The 24,575-nt window shown below is 41.6% G+C and overlaps 4 protein-coding genes and 1 long non-coding RNA gene across 6 annotated transcripts; 3 read left to right on the forward strand and 2 right to left on the reverse strand.

Moving 5' to 3' along the window:
• Nucleotides 1-1,804: 1,804 nt before the first annotated feature.
• ppie (peptidylprolyl isomerase E (cyclophilin E)) lies at nt 1,805-10,865 on the forward strand. 2 transcript variants are annotated; one of them, XM_040048981.1, is made up of 10 exons: nt 1,805-1,931; nt 2,206-2,304; nt 2,399-2,442; nt 3,663-3,689; nt 4,145-4,226; nt 4,314-4,417; nt 4,507-4,630; nt 4,748-4,933; nt 9,613-9,755; nt 10,642-10,865. In XM_040048981.1, exons 1-10 carry the CDS (start codon nt 1,901-1,903, stop codon nt 10,708-10,710), a joined length of 909 nt encoding a protein of 302 aa, XP_039904915.1. In that variant the 5' UTR covers nt 1,805-1,900; the 3' UTR covers nt 10,711-10,865. The 2 variants fall into 2 exon arrangements, with proteins under 2 accessions (XP_039904915.1, XP_039904914.1); XM_040048980.1 differs by lacking the exon at nt 1,805-1,931 and adding an exon at nt 1,963-2,106.
• Nucleotides 10,708-11,503, reverse strand: LOC120744520. Its single transcript, XR_005698384.1, has 2 exons — nt 11,395-11,503; nt 10,708-11,149 (listed from the first exon to the last, which is right to left on the reverse strand). It is a non-coding gene; the product is annotated as an uncharacterized LOC120744520 (long non-coding RNA).
• Nucleotides 11,504-11,610: 107 nt separating this feature from the next.
• gjb10 (gap junction protein beta 10) lies at nt 11,611-13,622 on the forward strand. Its single transcript, XM_040048984.1, has 2 exons — nt 11,611-11,741; nt 12,131-13,622. Exon 2 carries the CDS (start codon nt 12,224-12,226, stop codon nt 13,007-13,009), a length of 786 nt encoding a protein of 261 aa, XP_039904918.1. The 5' UTR covers nt 11,611-11,741; nt 12,131-12,223; the 3' UTR covers nt 13,010-13,622.
• A 3,090-nt stretch (nt 13,623-16,712) lies between these two features.
• gjb3 (gap junction protein beta 3) lies at nt 16,713-19,407 on the forward strand. Its single transcript, XM_040048983.1, has 2 exons — nt 16,713-16,877; nt 17,572-19,407. The coding sequence occupies exon 2, from the start codon at nt 17,619-17,621 to the stop codon at nt 18,477-18,479; it is 861 nt and encodes a 286-aa protein (XP_039904917.1). The 5' UTR covers nt 16,713-16,877; nt 17,572-17,618; the 3' UTR covers nt 18,480-19,407.
• A 665-nt stretch (nt 19,408-20,072) lies between these two features.
• hmgcl (3-hydroxy-3-methylglutaryl-CoA lyase) lies at nt 20,073-23,814 on the reverse strand. Its single transcript, XM_040048979.1, has 9 exons — nt 23,691-23,814; nt 23,440-23,523; nt 23,216-23,323; nt 23,003-23,098; nt 22,731-22,879; nt 22,574-22,637; nt 22,289-22,477; nt 20,856-20,981; nt 20,073-20,729 (listed from the first exon to the last, which is right to left on the reverse strand). The coding sequence occupies exons 1-9, from the start codon at nt 23,784-23,786 to the stop codon at nt 20,628-20,630; spliced, it is 1,014 nt and encodes a 337-aa protein (XP_039904913.1). The 5' UTR covers nt 23,787-23,814; the 3' UTR covers nt 20,073-20,627.
• Between the last annotated feature and the right edge of the window lie 761 nt (nt 23,815-24,575).

Consider the following 24,575-nt stretch of genomic DNA (forward strand, 5'->3'; position numbering starts at 1 on the left):
CAGGCGACTCACCTTGTGTTATTTTAATTGAGAAGGAAAGTGTGCAGAAGCGGAGAAGCATATCAAGTAATCTGTGAAACATGATGGAGGTAATGTTATGGCACGGGCAGTGGAACTGGACCACCAGCTTTAATGATCATGTGACTGTTGATGGAAGCAGCAGGATGTGATGTGGAGTGTGCAGAGCTATAGACTCTGCTCAGGTTCAGACAACTGTAATAAAGCCGCACAGAGAGCACTACAACGTGCAAATGGAGAATTACACAGAGCTGCAAAAGCAAGAGTTTACCCCAGGTAAATAAATCTAGATAATCTTCAGTGGCCAAGTCAGGCACCTGATCTCAGCCCAATAGAGCAGCCTTTTCTCATTACTGAAGATAAAACTGAAGGCACAGACCCACAAACCAAGCAGCAACTGAAGGTGACTGCAGTGACAGCCTGGCCGAGCATCTCAAGTGATGAAACGAAGCACCCGATGATATTCATGGGCTCTAGTCTTTCAGCAGTCATTGATTTTTCATCCAAATATTAAAAACAAGAAAAATTATTAAGTTAATTTGTCCAGCTGCTATTAAACCTCTGAAAATGGGGAACTATGTTTTTAAAAATGGTTAAAGTCACTCCAGTCACGTCTTGACTGTTTGATATAAAATCCATGGTGGTGGTGTGCAGAGGCAAAATTGCAAAACCTGTTATTGACCAAACACACTTAAGTGTGTGTCTGATAAACACTTTGGTACCAAGTAATACTGAAACATGATAACGTACTTATAAGTTGTGTTTGGTGTTATTTAGGGTGTTTCTTTTTTAGCATTTAATCAAAAAGAAGGAAAAAGGTTAGGAAACGTTTCCCTATATTCAAATGATCCAGTGGGAAAACTGTCAAAGTGGCTTTGCAGTGCTTACACATTACTAATGAAAATGCAAATTTTGCAAAGAATTAAAAGGTTGTAGTAAAATGTTAAACTCTATCTTTAGCTTGTCCTATTAACAGTTTTGAGGAATTGTGAAGTTTGCAGTTGTTTTCTACTATTTGTGATTAATTTCTCTGACGGATTAAAGGACTGGTTTCAGGCAGAGAGAAAATATTTGATTTAGGAGAGACGTGGAAATTAGTTTGACTCTATTAAAAGTTAATAAAGAGAAAACAGGAGCCTTTACGAATTTTATGCCCAAAGTAATCGAAACTCTAGGTCCTCCTGCCATTTTCGTTAAGTCTTCTATTGGAAACCTCGGAGTATGTTTTAACTCGGCCTTCACGTTGGATGCTGCCATTAAATTTCTGCTTTGCTCTTGTTTTTGCCACTGAGCAATCTTACCAAGTTATGCTCCATTGTTTTTACACTGTGAACTGTAAGTTGTTGCTCGTGCCTTTATTTAATCAAATCTGTACCCACATCAAATGATTTTATTTTTGGCTTACTAACATGGAAGCTTGCCTGTAAGGGTTTCTTCACTTGTTTCGAGGAACCCAGTGATAAAATGGTTTAACATCTTCCCTCTACACCAATTTAAAGTGGCAGTTTAAAGAGAAACAAAAAAGTAATCCACGGCAATGTAACTATGATTTAATGGCACTTTTCAAGTGTGACCCAGGCTGATAAAAGTTACTTATTTCCTGTAATTTGATTACATAGGCTTGATAACTAAGCGGGACGGTCTTGGACAAAAATAGATTAATTTTAAAAAAAAATCAAAGCAAAGATCAGATTGCATCGTGGCTTTAAAACTACAAATATTTAAATCCAAATTGAAGTAAAATTCAGAGTTTATTGTAATAATTGGAGATTCCTCCGACAGGGGGCGGTAGAGTTCAGTAATCCGAGGCTGCCTGTTTTAGTTCGGGTTCTCTCCACCAATAGGAAGCTGCTGGGTTCAAAGTTGAAGGGTTAAATCCAATATGGCGGCTAACAAGCGGGTGTTGTATGTGGGTACGTTATGGCCGTTTTTGTTAAATTTTCGCTGTTTGAGTGTATGTAGCTTACGAGTTTACGACTGTATTATAAATCTGTATCGTAACAGTAATTCTGCGCATGTCAGGAACACGACAAAGACGCGCGAAAGCGAAGTTTAGCCTGAAAAATGAGCTCACGTTTAACCCGGCATTTAAATACTGTCCGTTATCCCAGCTCTCTACACTGTATTTGTTGAAAGTGTTTTTCCCTTTTTTGGAATGCGGATCTTAAAAATGCGTGTTTATGTCAGGTGGTTTAGCAGAAGAGGTGGATGAGAAGGTGCTCCATGCTGCCTTTATTCCCTTTGGAGACATCATCGACATCCAGATCCCGCTGGACTATGAAACGGGTAAGATCAGGACCGTTTTAACCACGATTAACAATAAACCCTGCAGCAGCACAAGATGAAAGTGTTGGCTTTGTCTTGTGCTTTACATTTTCAGAGAAGCACAGAGGTTTTGCATTCATCGAATTTGAGCTTGCAGAGGTGAGTCCGGCGTATACAGCCTACAGTGTGCTAATATTAGCCTATTAACGGTATTATGTAAATGATACAGCAGTGGAACAAGTATCGTTGGGTCATTCTATGTCAGGTCAGATTTTCCTGAAAAAAAATTGCAGGCAAAAATTTCTTTTTAATAATGATTATGCAAAATGTCAGGTCCCTGCTGTCATTAAAAATCTTACTAAAAATACTTAATGGGGATGAAGATAGGCAGCTGTTTGGATATTCCTCCGATATCATTTAAAAAACCTGTTATCTACAAAGCTAGATAACAGTCATGTCCTGGTGCTTTATATGCTGTGAGTTATGATAGAAACAAATAAAACACTGGTACTTTTTTTTTTCTCCTGGGTCCTTGTGCTTGTATGATCAGTTTTTTAAGGGTCAAACATACTTGTCCCTCCAGTTCTTCCACTTCTTTGTACATTCTCTCACATCCACTCTGATAGTTTCAGCCATCATCCTCCAGGAATTTGCTTGACGGCGGCAGGCCACTCACAGTAGCCGTGGGCTGCATCGACCCCACATGTAGTTAAATTTTGTGGGAGCTGGACATCATGTTATGCTGTAGGTTAGGATGTAGGGTTTCAAAGGGGTTTGCAGTTATAATATTTCACACTGAAGCATAAATCCCCAGTAAGGCACATAGTATCTTTAAGGCCAGGGTTCACATTAGGTGAATGGTTTTACACATATTACAAAAACACATTTTCATTCATCTCGAGTGTGTAATTCCACAGGTATGACACTACCTACCAAATCCAAGTCATCGCTTTTAGGAAGAGGAAGTTTGTGTTCATATTATATCAAAAAAGTTTGATGTTCTCTCTCGTTTTTGAAATATCCATCTTTTTTTGTTGTTGTTGTTTTAATTTGATGAACTGAGGTAAAATGACCCAATCACAGATTATTTTATGCACATGATGATCTTGCTCTGTATACTTTTATTTAAATTAAAAATGACAATGTATTAAATCTTAATATGATCTTCCACTTCCTTGTTGAAGTAGTTTTGTTTGTTCTCTGGCGTGGCATCATCACTTAGTATTAACTTGGGTATTAGTCATTAATTAGTGTTCATCTGCAGTTTTAAGAGCTGGGAATTTACCAAAGTGAGTCATTTGAATGGTTATTGGTGACTTCAGGAGAAACATATTTTTGTCCTCATAACCTATTTACGGCTTCTTTCTCATCTTCTGCAGGATGCTGCAGCAGCTATTGATAACATGGTAAGTTTCTCATATAACTGCTAGACCAGAGACGTTATTCCCATTGAATAACCAAAAAACAGCATTAAAGAACCCTTTTACCAATCAATCAATCGGACAGCCTGCCGACCTGTCTGGGGTGTACCCCGCCTCCCGCCCTCTGACAATGGGGATAGTCTCCGACCCCACCACGACCCTAAATATTAGAAGTCGTGGCACATGATTGAAAACACGGCAGTCACCTGATCATTCGTTTTCATTAAGTGTCATAAAGGACAGTTTAGTGTATCATCTGCTAAATTAGGTATTAAAGGAAGCACCGAAGCAGGTTTCCTTAGTAGTCTGAGATCTGGAGCAGCTCTTAGTATGGTTGTTATGCAGACACTCACAGATAACGTCACTCTGTCAAAAACCTTGTAATTTTAAATAAAATTATCTACTTGATTATTGTTAAAATATTTTTTTTATCCCTCTAGAATGAGTCTGAACTTTTTGGAAGGACTGTCCGCGTCAATATTGCCAAACCCATGAGAATCAAAGAAGGTTCTTCTCGACCAGGTGAATAACAAACACTTCATACATTTTGTTTATCTCTTTAAAAAAAAAACAATAGCGGTTCAAACTTTAAGTCTTCCTTTCCTGCAGTGTGGTCGGATGATGACTGGTTGAAAAAGTTTTCTGGGAAGACCGTGGAAGAAGCTGAGGCAGAGGCAGCAGCTGGAGAAACACCCCAAACTACAGCTCAGGAGGTGAGAGGATTTCACTTCTAATCTGCGTCTCTGTGAGGTCTTCCCACTATAAATCTGTTAAGATGTGAGGCGGTAATTTGTTCTTGCAGGGTGAGCCTCCGGCTAAAAAGGGCAGAGTAAATCCTCAGGTCTACATGGACATAAAGATCGGCAACAAGCCAGCAGGGAGACTGCGCTTCCTGCTCCGGGCTGACATTGTTCCCATGACAGCAGGTGTGTATGTGTATATGCTACAAATCCCAAATTTTTCCTCTTTTTTTGAACTGGTCTCCATGTGTGTAGAAAGAAACCTGTGTTATCTGTTAGAGTAACTCTTCTCTTTAATTTTAGAGAACTTCCGCTGCTTGTGCACTCACGAAAAGGGCTTCGGCTACAAGGGCAGCAGCTTCCACCGCATCATCCCTCAGTTTATGTGCCAAGGAGGCGACTTCACCAACCACAACGGCACCGGCGGGAAGTCCATCTATGGCCGGAAGTTTGATGATGAAAACTTTGTCCTTAAACACACAGCTCCAGGTGAGCAGTCGTTTATACTGTTCTGAGAAGGTGCAGTGAAGCATGTCAACAAGGCTCCTGGTTTTTAGCTGATTCAATTCAATTCAATTCAATTTCTTAATTGTCCCACAAGGGGAAATTAGTTTAGCAGCAGGATATAAATAAACAGAACAATACTATAAAATAATAATGACAATAATAGTGATAGAAAGTCCAAGGACAGTTATTTGCCATTGAGGAGACAAGATGCAGTGGGGATAAAAGAGACCTGGAGTCCTTTAGTCCTCCTCGGAGGTACTCTAAAACGACGGCCGGAAGGCAACAACTCAAACTCACTGTGAAGTGGTTGTGTAGTGGCGAATTTCTGTCCCAAGCTTCGAAAAAATAATTCTTCCACCTTCTAATGTGAGCTGTTCAGATTTATTTCTGACTCGTACATACAAACAAAAGATGTCACGGTCAAAAAACTATTTGCTGCTACAGCGCACATTTCCATTGCCGTCCTGGCTCACTCTAACCTGCTACCACACATGCGCTGTAATGTTTTCTTGCTCGACACAAATTAAACGCGCAGCATTTATTCTCTAACAACATATTATACAAAATCAAACATGTAACATAATAACTGAAACAGTATCAAAAATATTTCTCTATAGATTGGCTCTAACAGGTTGGTTCAAACAATTAATAATAGAATGAGCCTTTCTAAGCACATTTCTATTGTAAATGGCCAAAAGCCCATCTTGCCAGCGCCCTGAAATTTTGCTAGCAGTTTTTACCAGAAGTCCCAACCGATTCTTATTCTTCACCGTCAGGTTACCAAACCAGGCAGCAATACAAAAAGACATCACAGATTCGATAAAACTTCTATAAAACAAAGACAACATCTCGGATGAGACATTAAAAGATCTCATTTTCCTTAAAAAGAACAGTCTTTGTTGAACTTTTTTAGTAGTGGCATCAGCATGAGATTCAAAACACAGTTTATAGTCAAGTACCACACCTAGATATTTATAACTCTCAACTATCCCAATAACGGCAGCTTTAATGATAGTCGGTGATGAGCTATAAGAGGACTTCCTAAAATCAATAATCATGTCTTTAGTTTTTGACACATTAAGTGAAAGGAAGGACTCATCACACCAATTCACAAAATCATCTACAACCTGTCCATGGCCTGACTCGTCCCCCACTAGAAGACTGACGATCACTGTGTCGTCAACAAACTTCAGGATATGTCTGTTCGTGAAATTGCTGCGACACTCATTTGTGTACAGAATGAACAGAAGGGGAGAGAGGCAGCAACCCTGGGGTGATCCAGTAGAGGAGGAGAGCACATCAGAAAATGCATGATTCACCCTCACGCATTGTGACCTATGAGTCAGAAAGTCTATCACCCAGCCGACCACACTAGTGTCAAGCTTGAAATGATTGTAAAGCCTGTCAGCAAGTAAGAAGGGTTGAATTGTATTAAATGCTGATGAAAAGTCAGCAAATAATAATCTTGCATGGGTGTGAGGGGCCTCAAGATGCTTATACAAGAGATGCAGGAGTGTGACAACAGCATCCTCCACACCTCTTCCTGCTCTATAGGTGAACTGGAAGGGGTCAAGATGGTGTTCAACCTGCATTAAAATCTCCTTCTTAATTATCTTCTCAAATGTCTTCATCACTAAAGAAGTCAGAGCCACAGGCCTAAAATCATTCAGTACCTTAGGAGAACTGCCCTTAGCAACAGGAACAATGATCGCATGTTTCCAAATCTTAGGTACCGTCTGTAGCTCTAAAGAAAGTGAGAAGATATAGTGAAAAATCCCACTCAGCTGATCAGCACAAGTTCTCGGTACCTGTCCACAGATGTTGTCAGGTCCAGGACTCTTGCTTTTAGTGTGTCTAAAAAGATTATCTACCCCCCTCTCATCAATACAAATTGATGGGGGAGTGATAGTCTTTTCCCTCAGTGTGCTGGTCTGCCTAGAACAGTCAAAGTTCTCAAAACGAAGGTAAAAACTGTTAAGACTGTCTGCCAGATGTTTGTCAGAGGTAAACCCCTCTAAGGTAATATTACTTTTACCTTTCGTGTGTAGCCCTGCCATTGTTTTCATACCAAGCCAAGCTCTTTTGAGGTTGTTACTGCTGAGTTCTGCCTCAATCTTATTTCTATACCTCATCTTGGCAATCTTTATTGCAGCCCTCACCTCCTTCCTTAATATTCTCATAGTGGGAACGTCTCCCTCGTTAAAAGCAATTTTCCTTTTAAGAATCAGATCCTTAATATCTTTAGAGAGCCACGGTTTGTTATTAGGGAAAGTCTTAAATTCTCTGACTGGAACCACAGAGTCTTTGCAAAAAGAGATGTAGCTACACACCACATCGGTGAGTTCATCCTAATCAGAAGTGCTCTCTTGAAACAAGGACCAGTCAGTGCAATCAAAACACCCCTGAAGGGCTACACAACTGTCTTTTGTTCAGACATTAGTCCGCTTCACACAGGCCTTCTCCCTCCTAATCACAGATCTGTAAGCAGGGAGGAGATGAATAACATTGTGATCCGAAGAACCTAGCGCAGGTCCGGCCACAGACTTATATGCATCCTTAATTGGTCCATAACACAAATCCAGCGTTTTGTTATTCCTTGTAGGACAAGTGACATATTGAAAGAAATTGTTCAGTGATTTCTTAAGATTACAATTGTTAAAATCACTAAGAATAAAATTAGGAGCATCCGGTGAGAGTCTGCAGATTTGTTAACACTGGAAAAATGGGTCTTTCAGTGTGAATCATTTCTTTTGTGATTTACGTCAGAAGCGCAACAAAAGACAAAGGTGTGTTGGCTCGTACTTCCTGTTCCTACGACCAGCTTGGACACGCCAGCATTTTTGTTTCAAACCTCTGATTGCTAAAGCGTTGAAAAGCGACGTGGCATGACTGGAGAGCTGTTGCTGACATTTGGAATTCTTTGCATATGTAGCTGAAAACTCATAAATCAAGTGAGGAAACACAAATAACTCGCTGACAGACTTGTGTCAAGAATTCAGTCACAGGTTAGCGAGTGTAACAGATCAGTCCATCCTCCAATCGCATTCACACGAGTCAAACAAGTGGGATTTTTCATGACAAACTTACTTTTCTCACCACTTTTCTCATACCATCGTAACTAAGAGCTGCTGTAATGATCTTTTTATCTGACTTTTAATTAACACTTATTTAAACTAACACTACTGTCAATTACTATTTAACATAAATGGCACTAAGTGTAATTCTGGCACTTCAGGATTATTAGCCTGAAAACTACAGTAATGCCTTAACGAAGAATGAACCTTACTGGTGTATTTTTTGAACTTTACTGACGCAAAGGCTTTTTTAAAATTAGCGTTATAGATGAAATTGAGTTCTTTTTAAAGTAGTTTGCAGGCTACATGATTAACTATGTAGGCACAACCCACTCAACAAACTGACTAAAGGAAAGTAAATACTGGAATAGCTCACAGTTTGCAGTAACAAATCCTACATGGAAGACTCATCTCAGTGACAAACTCGATCTGTGATCACTTGTAACCTGGCAGGTGTGTTACTGTAATATTCGTAGTGCCACTTCTAATCTATAACTTTTTGTTACCTGCTGAGAGGCTAAATATGTAACTTCAAGAGTCTTATATTTTTATTAGCGTGTTAACGTGCACATTCCCTGTCATAACACGAAGAACGTTACCCAGCTATCATGGTGCTCTAGGTTTTTGTTTGGGTTATCAGCACTGCTATATGTAGGCAGGTTCTGCACAAAAGGCATGATTTTAGACTCATGACATAGAGATGACTGATAAATCTTAATTTCTTCATCATTGTTGTATGAACGTGCAGAACGAACATTGCAAAATCCACAGTGAATAAGAAAAGCTATTTTATTTACTCGTGGCATGTATTTACCCTCAGATTTTTGACCTCAGTAAAAGCATGTTTGAATTCTTTTACTTTTGTTGATTGAGTGGATCGAGGCTATTCAGCGTTTAGTGCTTATGCGAGCAGACTGGACCTGATAAAGAAGAACAATAGGGCTGTATAGCTAATACACACGTTTTATCATTGCAATACTGGTAATGTTATCACAGACTTTGTGCAGACATATTGTAACAACATATTTTCCATATTCAGTTGAATGTGGTGGTTGGCACGGTGGCACGGTGGTTAGCACTGTTGCCGCACAGCAAGAAGGTCCTGAGTTCAATTCCACCATCAGGCCGGGGGCTTTCTGTGTGGAGTTTGTATGTTCTCCCCGTGTTTGCGTGGGTTCTCTCCGGGTACTCAGGCTTCCTCCCACCAAAGACATGCACTTATTGGGGATAGGTTAATTGATTAATCTAAATTGCCCATAGGTGTGAATGTGAGTGCGACTGGTTGTCTGTCCCTGTGTGTTAGCCCTGCGACAGCTGGGATAGGCTCCCGTGACCCTGAAAAAGGACAGGCGGAAGCGAATGGATGGATGGAGTTGAAGCTAGTTTTATTGAAATGCTGCCAGTTCACTAAAGCAGATCGTTTATGGTCTACGGTATTTGATCTAAACCCCCAAAATCTGATTATCCCCTATGTGCAGCACCTGATGAAAGTGGAAAGGAATAACTACTTTTTAATAGGAAGCAACCTCGAGCAGAACTTGGCTCAGGCAGGGCTGACTGACTAACTGTTGTCTCCTATGCACACAGGGCAACTCTCCATGGCGAACTCTGGGTCAAACACAAACGGCTCTCAGTTCTTCCTCACCACTGACAAAACGGACTGGTTGGATGGCAAACATGTGGTGTTTGGAGAGCTGGTGGAGGGGATGGATGTACTTAGGGCAATGGAGGTAAGGGTCAAAGCTGCAGTAGGAGTTTTCTTTATAATGGTGTTGGCTGTTTCACTAGGTAAAGGTTTTTGTTAAGAAAAAACTGTTCTTTTTCAATATACACCAGTATTTGTGCTCCATAAACCTGGGAATGCACCGGATGGGTGCACAGACCTCTCCAGCACAGTTTTGTTTCGCCTTTTCACGCCTTCATTTTGCATCTGGAGCGTTTCAGTGGTGGACAGGACATGACCTTCTGTTTAGAAAATTCCCAGGAACAGCCCAGGTTGTGCAGCTTGGAGACAAAGTTAAGGAAGCGATGCTGAGATGTTTTGGACATGTGCAGAAGAGAGATGCTGGAGAGCAAAGGATGTTGAATATGGGGGTGGAATGTTCAGTATACTAGTATAAAGTGTGTATAAAAGCTCTCACAACATTCAGAACAGAATCGGACAACAACGCTTTCAAACGCGTGGCTCCCTGTTTCTGGAATGATCTGCAGAGACAGCTTGGACTACTGTGGCCCTGTAGATGTCACTTTTAAATCGTGGCTCAAGAGTTGGGAGTTCGCCTTGTAATCGGAAGGTTGCCGGTTCAAGCCCCGGCTTGGACAGTCTCGGTCGTTGTGTCCTTGGGCAAGACACTTCACCCGTTGCTTACTGGTGGTGGTCAGAGGGCCCGGTGGCACCAGTGTCCGGCAGTCTCGCCTCTGTCAGTGCGCCCCAGGGTGGCTGTGGCTACAATGTAGCTGCCATCACCTGTGTGTGAATGACTGAATGTGTGAAGCACTTTGGGGTCCTTAGGGACTAGTAAAGCGCTATACAAATACAGGCCATTTACCATTTAAAGGACTGACAGTGAACGATCGTGTCATGTCAGATAACTTGTTGTTGTTTTCTCTCTGCAGGCTCAGGGAACCAAAGACGGAAAGCCGAAGCAGAAAGTGATCATCTCGGACTGTGGAGAGTATGTGTGAATAAAAAGCACTGTGTGTGTGTGTGTGTGTGCGCGTGCGTGCGTGCGTGTGAAAGCGGCACATGTCTGAGAGCAAGATGACCTTTTGCTGTTTTGTACTTTGAAACCAGATCTTCTGCCATGTAAATATTTCAATAAACTCATTTTATAATGAAACATGTTTCTTTGATTGTCTTATCTGCTTATCTATTCAAAGCTCCACAGTGAAGGCCATTTTTTGCACATATTTACTGTTGTATGGTTTTGCAAGGTTACAGGGACCTAATATGCTCCGTAATTTTATTCTTGCATGATTCAAATAATCCCAATTAATCTTAACCTGGGTTTTAGTGCAACTCACTTAAAGACCATCCTCCCTTTAAAGCTCGCTTTCCTCCGTTTAGCTGCCCCTCACAAAAGTAGAGAGGGGCTGCTTCCAATCCAGGAATATCTAATGTGAACTGCAAAATATAAAGCAAAGAGTAATATGCAAATTAGGCATAATATGCTTAAATAAATCTAACTCTAATGTAAAGACATTTAGAACAAGAATGAAAGTAGACGTTTGGTGTTACAGAAAATTTTAATGTTGAAATGACTTTTGTTCGGGAAACGTTATTTAGCGAATATGCAGATAAAAAAACTGCAAATTAGCACAAACGTGCAGCAGACAGTGTAAACAGACATCTGCATTCTTTCAGTTTACCTCAACTTGTGCCTGTTGCCTGTCTCTGCTTAAGCTTGTTGTTTCCCAGCTGAACAGGATCCACCGCATCATTGATTTTTAATTAGTCTTCTAAAAAAAATAACAGCGAGGAGGAAAAAAGTTGCAGCGGAATTATTGTTGCATATTTCAAAGCAGCCAAAATAACTCCCCATGACTGAACAAGTTCTAGGTGGAGCAGTTATTTCACCTTAACACACTGAGCTCGAGGCAGACGAGCGACTCCGCCCCTTCACTCCCATCCTGTCGGGAAATGTTCCGAGAGTGTCATCGGAGAGGTTCGTCCAAACTCCGCTCCGACTTTGAACCGCGACATCTGGGTTTAAACTGTGAGTATTCACAGACATGTGTAAAGGAGTTGCTCAGATATTAAAGCGAGTTTGTTTCAGTGAGTTTTTTAGTGCTTGTTGTCTACTTTGGTTTGCGCTATTGCGCGTTAACTGTTAAAACTGTGTGAAGTGGAAAGGCTGGTTTGACTTGACGGATTGAGACTCCGCGCGCAGATGATTGCCAAAGTCAGACGTTTTGCAACTGAAAACACACTGTATACGTTTTTAGTCTCTTTTCTGCTCGCGTTACACGGATTTATGTATTTCACTGTCGCCCCAAATCCGTGTAAACACGCAAACGTGTACGCTTATGACCCAGCTCCTCCACACTTTGTTTCTTCTCCCTTTTTATGCATTTGTGACTCGACTGCGTTTTCTTCTTGTTTCAGGCTAGTTCATCCCTCACGTTGGTCTGTTCCACCAACGGCTGCCTCTCTCTTCCATCAGCAGTAAGAGAAGACAGACTGTGAACAAAAGTCATCATGAATTGGGTAGTTCTCCAGGGCCTCCTCAGCGGAGTGAACAAATACTCCACAGCCTTCGGCAGAGTTTGGCTCTCTGTTGTTTTTCTCTTCAGAATTATGGTGTTTGTGGTGGCAGCAGAAAAGGTGTGGGGAGATGAACAGAAAGACTTCACATGCAACACAAATCAGCCCGGCTGCCATAATGTCTGCTTTGACCACTTCTTCCCCGTCTCCCATGTGCGCCTGTGGGCCCTCCAGCTTATCTTCGTCACCTGCCCCTCATTCCTGGTGGTGATGCACGTCGCCTACAGGGAGGACCGAGAACGGAAAAACCAGCTAAAGTATGGCGAGAACTGCAAGCGTCTCTACCCAAACACGGGAAAGAAGCGTGGAGGCCTGTGGTGGACCTATATCCTGACTTTGGTCTTCAAAATAGGCGTGGACGCCACCTTCGTCTTCCTCGTTTACCACATGTACGAGGGCTACAGCTTCCCCAGTCTCATTAAGTGTGCACAGGTTCCCTGCCCCAACACGGTGGATTGCTTCATCTCTCGGCCTACTGAGAAAAGAATCTTCACCATCTTCATGGTGGTCACCAGCTTGGCCTGCATCCTCCTCTCCTTTTTTGAAATCCTCTACCTAGTCGGAAAACGCTGCCATGAGTTTCTCAGCTCAGCCCATCACTCTCGTCAGGTCATCACCCACTCAATGTCCAGCGGAAGTAAACTGATGGAGGCAAACGCTCTAAAGTCAGCGGAACAAGGCACCACTAAAAAGAAGCCGTACTATGTCGTCGTATCTTGAGATACTGAGAACATTACACAGACTTTATGAAAAAGACATGGGAAAGCAAAGCTGTCTCTCGCCATTCTACAGCAACTTCCTTAAAAGACTTGACAGAAGATTTTTCTTCTTCTCAGAGACTGAACTGCAGTGTAGTTTATTCTATATGGTTTTAAAAGTTTAAATTCTGCACTCCTCTCTGCTGTAGGGACTTATTTTACGGTTTACAGTTCTTTAGCCCTTGCAGAGAATAAAAAACAATTTGTGCAAAGCGGTGTCCAACTGAGCCTTGAGATCAAATACATGAGTCACTCGCTGGTTTGGCGAGTAAGGTTTTACAAACACATGTGGTTTGTGTGTAAGATTTTCCTTCTGCTCTTGCCCAGCCTCAAGATGTTCAAACTATGTGCAGTCTTTCCCTCTGACTCAGACACTCAGTGTGTCAGACTCTTGGTGAACTGTATTTTTCATTATTTATCAAAAGGTTGGAAAGTTGCTGCATTTTACTTTCTGTATTTCCTGTGTACATGCAGTAGAGAACAAAGAGCAGTCAGTGATATCAGGGTGTTTATATTCACTGCACTGAAATGCAGTTTTGTTGTGATTATTTTTCATTAAAGATTATAATTTTGCATTTTGAGTGTGTTTTTATTAGTGCAGGGTTGAGTCCTGCACCATATACTGTATTAACTTAAGAATGAGAGCTGTAGTTCCAGTAAACAGATGATCTTCCCATGCAGAACAATGTAAAGCAGGCGGCCTGTCCAGAAAAGGATTAGAGGTTCTGTGGTTGGACTAAGGCGTCAGACTTTCTTCTCTTGTTTTCTTCCTTCATCCGTGTGTTTCATAAGGCCCTTTCTCATTGGCTGCACAAATTGCTTTGTTGCCATGAGCAGCGCCCTCATAACTTTTTACAGTTGATTGGTACTTTAAAACGGGCAGAGCAGGAACCTCCCACTCCTCGGTTTGTTTCATCCCTGCTGAAGTGTGGATCCACCCAGCACAGGAATTTGCTATTCTGAATGGACAGCTTCAGTATTTACACTGTAAGAGAGATGAAGTAGATCTAAGGAGAGAGTTTTTTGCTCTCATTGAGACATGTAGACGTGAATGTTTAACTGGAACTGTTAAAGTGTATTTTAGTAGACACTCTTTTCAAAAATTACCCCTGAGGTCTGTAGATTATCGTAATAACATTCAGGAAAGCCACTTTCACCTTCACTGTGGAATGGCATCAGAAATGTGACAGATGTGCACTAAGTAGAAAATTTTGTTTTTGTATGTGTGTGCATGGCTTAGGTCAAGCGATCCTTAAAATTACCTGAACTTTCAGAAATATTCTCCAGGCTGCCAGAGGTCCTTCTTGGGCCCATCTAGAGATGAATTAAATATTGATTGAGAGAATCTTAAGTAGTTGAGATTATTTGACTAATGCCCCCAAAACTCACTGGTACCGTCTGCCACAAATGAGAATATTTGCAAGTTTACATTGTCTTATATATTTAACTCGCTGTTGTTGAGTTTGGGGCTTTTGGTAGGAGAAACGTTGGAATAGGTGGTTGTTTCCCACCAGGTCCAGCACAATTAGATGCATTAGAAATGAGAATAACTGTAGTTAAGGCCATAATGTTTTCCTGTCATGGAACAATGCAGGTTTTCCTGAAGCAGTGTGACCAGTCATGATTTGGCTTAACATAAATTAGTCCGAGATTTTTTAGAGGATCCTTCCACAAAGGAAAAGGCACAAGACGAACGTGGACCTTTGATAGTTGATATTTTCTGGTGATGACAATAACCCAATAATAACTTTATTAACCTTCGTCACATAAAGTATTGTGTAATATAAACTGGCACTGAAATTTAGAGCAACTTTATGCTCAGCTCTGTTCTGTGCTTGTTCTATGTGGTCTGTTTGTGTAGGTCTTTTCTTTAATGAGCCTCATCATCAGACCTTCCCTGGTGTATCTTCTCATCTTGCACCAACTTCCTCTGTTCTGTTTCCTTACTTTCATCACAACCAGAGAAGTGTTTATCCTGTTGTTTTGGCCTCTCACGTAAAGACTTGCCACGGTTGAGTCACAGACTGCATTTTTCCAGGCGTGCCTCATCTGCCTTGACTAGTTCTTCATTTAAAGTCTAGAAGACTCTTTTTTTTAACCCCTCCCCGAATTGAATGTAATTTCTGTCCACTGAACTGATTTAAGTTGTGAATTGCTGATGTTGTGCTGCCCTGCCCTCAGAGGATTTCCTGAAAAGCTTAGCTACAGCTGAAGCTTCAAGTTCAGCCATGTCATTTAAAGACAGCACCACTCCAACAATCTGCATCTAGTGTTGCTTTTACATTTACAAAATGACACAAAGGTGTTTGTTGTTTGAATGCAAGACTGGAATATGTAAAGGAAGTTCTTTCTAAAGCATTTAAAGATATACAGTTGAAGTAATTGTGGTTGTGCACATTTTCACCTGGTTCTGGTTCACAGTTCTTATTATATCTTTGTCTTTTAAGCGGTTTACAAGGTGCAAAGAGTAACAGTAATTTAACTTGATGATCAGGTTTGGTTTTGCACCGTGCATGTGACATCTGAACAGGAACTTCTGTGATTTCTGAGAACTTTTCCTGGACTTATTTTAACTTTTGTGTTTGGTGGGGAGACATGGCTAGTATGAGCCTGTATCAAACCCATTAGGGCATTGTGTTTGTGATACTAAACAGTACAAACAAACCTGACTTATGTTATTGCATTATATTATTTGTATTCAAAGACTGAATAGAAATGCTTTCAGCACAAGAGCTGGCAAGTTGTAGCAAGTCCCTGGAATTTCAAACAAACAGACATTGGATGTTCCAGACAGGATCTTCATCTGCAAAATAATACAATAGTTTTTAACCTACAGATGATAAAGAGGAGACAAAAGCTGCAGCTTATGATCTTACAATGAAGAGGAGCTTGAGCGTTCTGGGAGTTTGTGAGTTGTTATCTGAGACGAGTACACGTTTGAAAAGCATAAAGGAAACACAATATTCAGCCTTGAAAGAAGAAAACTGATTCATTTACAAAGAAAAGAACACAAATCAAACAAATATATAAAATGATCTCCCCGCTAACAAAAGTCTAATCTTTTGCTTTAACCTCGTTAAAAGAAAAAAAAAAGGTAGTGTAGGGAAAGTTTCAACATGAAGAGGAAGAGTCACACATAACAACAAAAAATGTATTCACCTTAGGGTGTGTCCTCCTTTTAGTCTACTCTGTTAAGCACTCAGAAACAAGTTGAGGCAAGGCAGCAAACCCTGTTCTTGGAATCCTCAAACATAAAAAATGAAGCTAAGTGCTTTGCCTTTTAACCCTTTGAAAAATAAATAAATAAGTAATATATTGAAGGGGTTTAATGCCCGTTAACGCTGTTCGATGAGATTTAATCAGTCAGATTAATATTGGTACACCTCAGAAGGTACATGTGTGGGGAAGAAGACTCTTATTCATTGTGAAGTGATGATAAGTCTGATCTTCAGACCCTCAGAATGATTCCTGGTGGTCCCCAGATTGCCACCAGTACATTTGAACCAAGTGTGGTGATTGCTCCCGTATTTTCAAATCCTACCAGAATTACCCGGAAACAACGCAGTTCGTTGCTGTGATAATCTTTATACTGTCTTGGCGAACTAGAGGCACATGGAGAGAGGGAGATGAGGAAAATCTGGGGGTAAGTTCTAGTCTTTCGTATTAACCACACCCACAAAGACATTTCTCAGCACTGCGCTCCCTTACCTGGCGAGCAGAGCCAAGTCTGTGCACTAAAGGAGTCAAACGAACTAAAAGAAACGACAGATCATCGGGGAATAAACACGTGCTTGCATCGGTTTGGAACAATTATGGATTAACCTTCTTGGGTTAGTGAAAACCTTTTTCTTCCTTCTCTTGATTTTGACGTTTAAACTTCGTAAATGTACTTCGCGTTTGCGCAAGCTGGAAATGATCGCAGGCTGAGTGATCGATTCGCTGACTTTCGTGGAGCAATTTACGTAACTGTAATTTATCTCTGGTGAATGAGAAGAGCCATGTACGTACCGCGGTGTCCAAAAAGTCAAAAAACCAAACAAAACCCAAGACAGCCCGTGCGTAAAAGGCTTTTTTTTTTTAACGACCTGTAAAGATTCCAAGAACCCGCGTCTACTCATAAACAAATTAACATGATAGGACTGGTGCTTATATATCTCCTTTTAATGTTTAACTGTTTAACTATAAAGTTCCAAAAAGTACATTTTATGTGTATAAGCTCTGGGTGTGTTAGTGTTGGCTCAGCTATTTCCTTTTTGATCAAGCTGGCATGAAGCCTCCTCATAATTGCGTTTGTGGGTGTTTCTGGTAGCACTGATAGATTAGAAGTGGGAGCTGTTTTTAAATAAAAAATCAGCTTTACAAGATCCAGTGCCATTTTTTTCCTTTTAAGTAAGAAAATGTTTTTATTTTTAAAGAAAGCCTCGTATGTAAGAGCTCACAAACACTAACGTTCAGAGTCTCAAAGCAGATAATTCAGGTGATAGTGAATATATGCTCAACCATTCTTCATTTTACCACATCCAGGTCTGAAGAGAAACTGCTACCAAGATACTTAACTACCAGACTAGACCATGGATTGGAAAACCTTTCAAGCCCTCCTCAGTGGGGTGAACAAATACTCCACGGCATTTGGGCGTCTTTGGCTGTCAGTGGTGTTTGTGTTCAGGGTGTTGGTGTATGTGGTGGCAGCAGAACGAGTGTGGGGTGATGAGCAGAAGGACTTTGACTGCAACACCAAGCAGCCCGGCTGTGCCAACGTCTGCTATGATCACTTCTTCCCCATCTCCCACATCCGCCTATGGGCCTTGCAGCTCATCTTTGTCACCTGTCCATCATTAATGGTGGTCATGCATGTGGCGTATCGTGATGACCGTGAGCGCAAGTACAAGGCCAAGCATGGTGAGAACACCAAGCTGTACAACAACACGGGCAAGAAACATGGCGGCTTATGGTGGACTTACCTGATCAGCCTCTTTGCTAAGACGGGCATTGAAATCGCCTTCCTCTATATCCTCCACCGAATATACAACAGCTTCTACCTGCCAAGGCTGGTCAAGTGTGAAGTGTCGCCTTGCCCGAACGTTGTGGACTGCTACATCGGTCACCCCACTGAAAAAAAAGTCTTTACATACTTCATGGTCGGAGCTTCAGCCCTCTGCATCGTCCTGAATATCTGTGAGATCTTTTATCTCATCTACAAGCGCATTGTACAGTGTGCAAAAAAGGTTAAAAGACGCAACCGCGCCATGGACATCCAACATGACGACTTTGAGGACCCCTTTAACAACTCCAACCGTGTTGGGTCGAAGCATGATCTAAAGGAAAAGCCTTCATTCCTCAAATCTTCATACAAGTTTCCTCCATACAGGGCATCTGCAATCAGACTTGAGGAGAAGATACGAGCCTCTGCTCCTAACCTATCTGTCTCATGATCAGAGCTGAAACCACTCCAAAGAGCAAAAGCTCTGCAGAGTTTGGGCTGCAATCCAAAGACAGAACTAAAAAAACGAGAGACTCAGAACAATGAGCCAAACTACATTCTGTCAGAGCCTGGAAGTTGAGTCATCAGTACTGGATTCATCCTGTGGACCCTTGTGTCCACATGCAACACTTAAGGAGCACATGAACTTTTCTTTTGGCTTGAAGCAAAATTGGTCTTTTAGTGATATGCGGTTTGAATTTTTTAATAAAGGTTCACTGCGCGGTGAGGGGTTGGTGGTGGTAATGAATCCTCCCTGCCAGTATCCACATGTCTGAGCACCCTACTTCCCATTTTGCTTCTGTGATCCCTTTATTTTAATTTGAACTTAAATCATGGATTTCCTTTCCCAGTTTTATAGTAAAGTGTTGTGCAGCAGAGTGTGGAGGCTCGTTTGGTGATACGTATGTTTGAGGAATACTAGAAATTGTGCAAACTGGCTTAAAAAATGAGTTTTCTATTGCATTTAGGATCAACTATGGTAACAAAAAATGCATTTATTGTTGTTGCATTGTTCCTTCTGAATCCTTGGTAGACATGTTGCTTGGTCTCAGGTTTATGCTGTAGACACGCTGTGTTTTGACGTACTTGTACACAACGCCGTCTGATCCAAGACCACTGTTGATTTTAAAGGTGAAAGGAATGCTGCTGTTTAATTCAGTGCTGGAAGACTGTGGACACACACGACTCACTGAACTGTATTCAAGTATTTTTGTGAGTCATTCATCGGCGACTGTGGAAGCTCTGAGGAATTGCATTTCCTGTCCTTGTTATTATTTCATTTTTATAATTGTAAAGATGTTAAATGTTTGGAATATGTTTCTGTTTGGTCTTTTATCAGAGCGTCACTCCATGCCAGTTCATCAAATGCCTAAAATGTCTAAAAACAGCCCTACCTTCATCCTCTAAAGTATTTTAAATTTATTTATATAATTTGTTTCTTTGTTGCTATTAAGAGCTGCCTTTAATCCCCTTGATTAATTTTTTTTTTTAGGCCGATCTGTGATCAGGTGCGACGTCTGCTTGTCATTATATTATGTTCAAGTTGTCAACATACGTTTGACAACTTTCACATTTGTAAACAAGTTAGAATTTAGATAACTACATAACTTAGATTTTGGTCACCGATTCATTCCTACGGGCCTTTCTTGTCTAAGATCTTTAGCGGACATTTCTGGAATCTCAATCTGCCTGTCAGGCTCGCTAAGCCGGTTTTAAAAGGTGTAGCAGGAACCGTTTTTATCCCGAGTCATTTACGCAACCTGGAAAATTACTATAGAAATGGTGAAGATGCACTCTCACCTCCATTGACTTGCATTGCAAACTCATCGTTACAAGGTTACTAGTTTGAAACCCAGCTGGGGCCTTTCTGCAGGAGTTTGCATGTTCTCTGGTGCCCAGAGACGTACATGTCATGTTAACCGATGACTCTAAATTGGCTGTGGGGGTGAGGTACGGTTAAAAAGCACAAAATAAATGTGAGTATAGGTATAGCTACCTTTCAGGCCACGGATCATACCAGATAAGACACAGGTGATCCTTAAGATTCAAGACAATTTATCAATCTTTATTTTTAAAACTAAAACTCTACAGAAACATTTGCATTTTAGATTTGAAAATAAATACATTTAAAATAAAAAATAACCTGTGTAAATACAGTTTTTCACCAGCCAGCTCAATGCCTGAGTCGAGGATGGAGAACGATGGAAACTCAAACGGTGATGTCATCCATGCCCACAAGATGCTTACTGGATACTTTATTGTTATAAACAAAGTCTGGCGATCATGTCGGCTTCGCCAGTGCCTGGAAACTAATGTAAGCACACTATTAAAACACAGGCACACAGGTCATGATGTGATTACACTTACTTTACATAAGGCACCGTTCCAGCAATGCTGTCATGTTAATATCCAATTAGATATTTTACTCTGATTTGACTGGCATAGCCTACTGATCCCGATCTTCCATAGAAGATAAATTAACCCCCCCACCCAAAAAAAAAAAAAAAAAAAAAAAACACAGAGAGGAGATCAGCTCCAGGTTACATAATCACGCTTTAGTGTTCAGTCTGAGAGAGAGAGCCTCCGGTTTGTCGTTCCTCTACAGTTTGCAGGCTGCCTGTGCCACCTTGGAGCTGGTTTTCCTGTTGAGGGTTCGACAGATGAAAGCTCCAGCATCCATCAGCTTAGAGAGGTCGACTCCCTGGGGTACAGACAAAATTTAAGAGGTCATATTAGAGCACTTAAGCATGGAAGTCGTAATTATCTTCAAGCAGCCAGGTAGCAGATCGAGCAGCATCTACGCAGACAACGTCTGCAGTCCTCCTACCGTCTGAATTCCAAGTCCGTGCAGCATATAAACTACATCTTCAGTTGAAACATTCCCAGAAGCCCCCTGGGCATAGGGACAGCCTCCCAGTCCAGCTACTGATGAATCCACCACACTGATTCCCATCTGAAAAACAAACAAACACAAAACATAGAAATCAGGAAAAAAGACAACAGTGACCAGCTACAGCTATTCAAAAATACCAGGTTCTCTTTTAAAGAGACTGAGTGGTAATCAACAGCAAAATGGGGTGATTAAGAAAAAAAAAAAAAAAGAAAAAACACACAAACAACATGGCACCACCAGCTGGAAGTTAATGGCTGTCATGTGACTTCCTCTATATAATCACACAGAAAGAAAATTGGAAGCAACAGAACAACTCTTCCTTTTCCCCCCTTTACAAACAATAAAAGCGTCAGCCTTGCCGCAGCTCACTCGGTGTACAGAGAGGTGTTCCTCACTCTCCTGCTCCGAAAAGCAGAACCACAAATAATGTTTTTCCTCTCTATTTTTTTAAAGAAGGTTAAAAAGTACCGCCCAAGCTGGCGACAGTGAGGCAAACTCAAGCCTGATGATACAAACCCCGCCTAAAGAAATCAAATATTTGAGTACAATCCTGCAAACAACAGATCGGCTAAAAGGACACCCAATTATCCTTCTGCATTACTCAAAGATTAACCCTAGAACACTAACGTCAGGTGATTTTCACCCACGTGTCTTAGAAATGGTTGAATTCAAGAACAATTTTCCAGCTCCATTATTTATCTTAGATTTTTCATTCACAATTTTCACTAATTGCAGAGCTTTTTTATGATGGTAAAGGGGGAAATAAAAGTATTGTTTTTATAGGAGCTGGATAGCGTAGTGGTAAGCCTACATGCCTCTGGAGTGGGAGTTCTAAGTTCGATTCCCGCCTGGGGCATCTGTATCCAGTAAAGATAAGCAAGCCTACTGCAGTTAGAGATTGACGAGGTACAACACACATGCTACGGCGTGTGTGGCAGTGCTGAAGTCAATCTACCCTGGGTAGGAGCCCAGTGAATATGACTGTGAATAGTGCAAAGACAAGTGGACAGAGCAGACAAAACATGTGTGTGTTCTATTTCTGCTTGCGTTTTGCAATTTCTGTCGGTGATGTGCTACTGGAAACAAAACTTCCCAGAGGAACACACCCGAGGGATTAATAAAGTTTTACCTAATCTAAATATAATCTTTAATAAACTGTCATCATATCTTTATTTTTAGGGAGCACATACCTTAAACACTTTAAGCTGTAAGCTAATGATAGTTATGTAAGAGCAGATACATGCTGGAGCAATAAGCTGTACATTTCAGGTCCAATGGATGCATGATCTGACAGGTCGACTATCAAAATAATCGTTTGTGTGTGTGAATATGTGTGTGTAAACAAAATAGTCTCAAACCAGCCTGACCTGTAAAGCTACAAGGATGTTAGCCAGAGCCTGGCCATAGGTGTCATGGCAGTGCACCGCCAACGCACTGACGGGCACCTCTTTAATCACTGCCTCCAACATTTTAGTCATGCTGCCTGGAGTTCCCACTCCGATGGTGTCACCCAGAGAAATCTCGTAGCAGCCCATGGAGTACAGCCGCTTAGCTACCTGTGAGGCAGAGGACAGATTGAGCGGTGACATCAATTAATGCAAAATAGTTTTGCTTTTTTTTTTTTTTTTTTTTTTAAACAAGCCATAACTCACATGTGCCACTTTTTCAGGTGCCACCTTGCCTTCATATGGGCATCCGACGACACAGGAGACATAACTGTGATGACAAGAAGCACATAAGCAAGAATTAGAGGGCAATTGAAGTGATTTAAAGATCTGCTGACAGTTGAGGGGAGACCACTATTCTTACCCTCTAACTGGCACACCGGCTTCTTTAGCCGCTTTCATAACCTCGTCAAAGCGCTGTAAACTCTCATCCACTGAGCAGTTTATGTTCTTCTTGCTGAAGAGCTCAGACGCAGCACCAAATATGGCTACTTCTGGGGCTCCTGCCTTGACCTGAAGTAAATAAGAGCATTTCTTGTGAGGAATTAAACTGAAGCACCAACGATTGTGTGTGAAGATGGCGATGGAAGATGTTTATGTAGTGACGGTTGATGAGATTGGATGCTTGACACTCACAGCAGCCTGGAAACCCTGGAGATTGGGGGTGAGGACTTGATAAGTCACCCCGGGCTTCCTGCTGATACCCTTCATCACCTCCACCTGGTCTGCCATCTGACATTTGGATGACAGAAACCGGTCAGCAGTGACAAAAAGAAGTCATGCAGTTTGTGTACTGCCCTTAGCCGGATGTGCCAGCACTGTGTGTGCGTGTGGGGGGTGCATACTCACCTGTGGAACCCACTTTGGGGAGACGAAGCTGGTAGCCTCAATGACGGACAGCCCCGACTCTGACAGCATGTTAATTAATTTAATTTTGGCCTCTGTTGGTACAAGAGTCTGAAAGTGCAAAGAGTTGGTTATGTAAGGATCGACATAACTAACTCGGGTAAGTCTGTTATCGTCTGGTGACGCAAAGCACGAACTATGCGCCTGCGCCATCGTAAACACGCTACCTTCTCATTCTGAAGGCCGTCTCTTGGTCCCACCTCCACTATTTTCACCTTCCCTGGAAAAGCCTGGGCCGCTCTTACTCCAGCCTAAAACACGAACAGAAGAAACAAGTGGTGTTAAATTACCATCAGCTAATAAGGGGCCTCGAACATGTAACGACAATTAGCATAGCAGCAGGGGACGCTAACAGCTAGCGGACAAACACGGCCGTGCATCTAAGCAGCGCGTCATATCACACAGAATTCAAACTCACTGCTCTGTGCGCCGCCGCGGAGCTGAACGACAGGCAGTGCTGCCCCATAAGCGACGTTAAAGCGTTCCTGTGGACGAGCTTCATGACAGTCGCCATGATGGTCCAGCCTCCGGTTTGACGTCACGACGTCCCTTCCAGGCGCGGAGTCCTCACAGGCTCACGAAAGCACCGCGTGGACGCCATCTATGGGCGAAAGGGTTGAACTGAAAGAATTGTTTATGATTTATGACGCGCCAAATCACAATAATAGTTTCCTCCAGGCGCTTTGTATCCCCTACAATACACCCAAAATCAAACGACCCACTGTGAGCAAGCACTTGTGGACAGTGGAACGAGAAAACTCAATGTTAGCAGGAAGAAACTTCAAGCAAAACCAGATTATTAATTATTATCTTTTAATTTTTAATTTAGCTCACTTTTGGTTTTCCTTGTGGCCAGATATGTTTCCTTTCCTTTTAAAATATAATTAGGTCCACAATATTTGTAATTTTGCATCTGTACACTATTACAGTGGCAAACTATGGATGGAAGACTATGTGTTCGTGGTCCTTCATTTTCAGAGCTTCAGTGGTAAATGGCAAGGCAGTTTAACCAGATAAAACATATAGAGTTGATTTATTGTCGAAGTGTTGAACTTGTGTTTGGTAGCTTTTATCTGTAATGTAATGGGGAAAATTCTAGTTTTCACATTATGTGTCAATATGACCTTGTGAAACAATGTTTCACTGTGTTATCTGCTAACTGTAAGGGCGTACAAGGACGAAACTCCCAAGAAGACCAGTGCCGGGATCTTCATGGGAAACTGCTCTCTGCCCAGCAACAGCCCATGGGACAAAAAACCTGTTGTAACGGAAAAGATACCGAGAGCTGTGTGTGGGTATAAAA

Source organism: Simochromis diagramma, unplaced genomic scaffold (genome assembly GCF_900408965.1).
Source record: "Simochromis diagramma unplaced genomic scaffold, fSimDia1.1 OVJJ01000305.1, whole genome shotgun sequence".
NCBI classification, from domain to species: Eukaryota; Metazoa; Chordata; class Actinopteri; order Cichliformes; family Cichlidae; genus Simochromis; species Simochromis diagramma.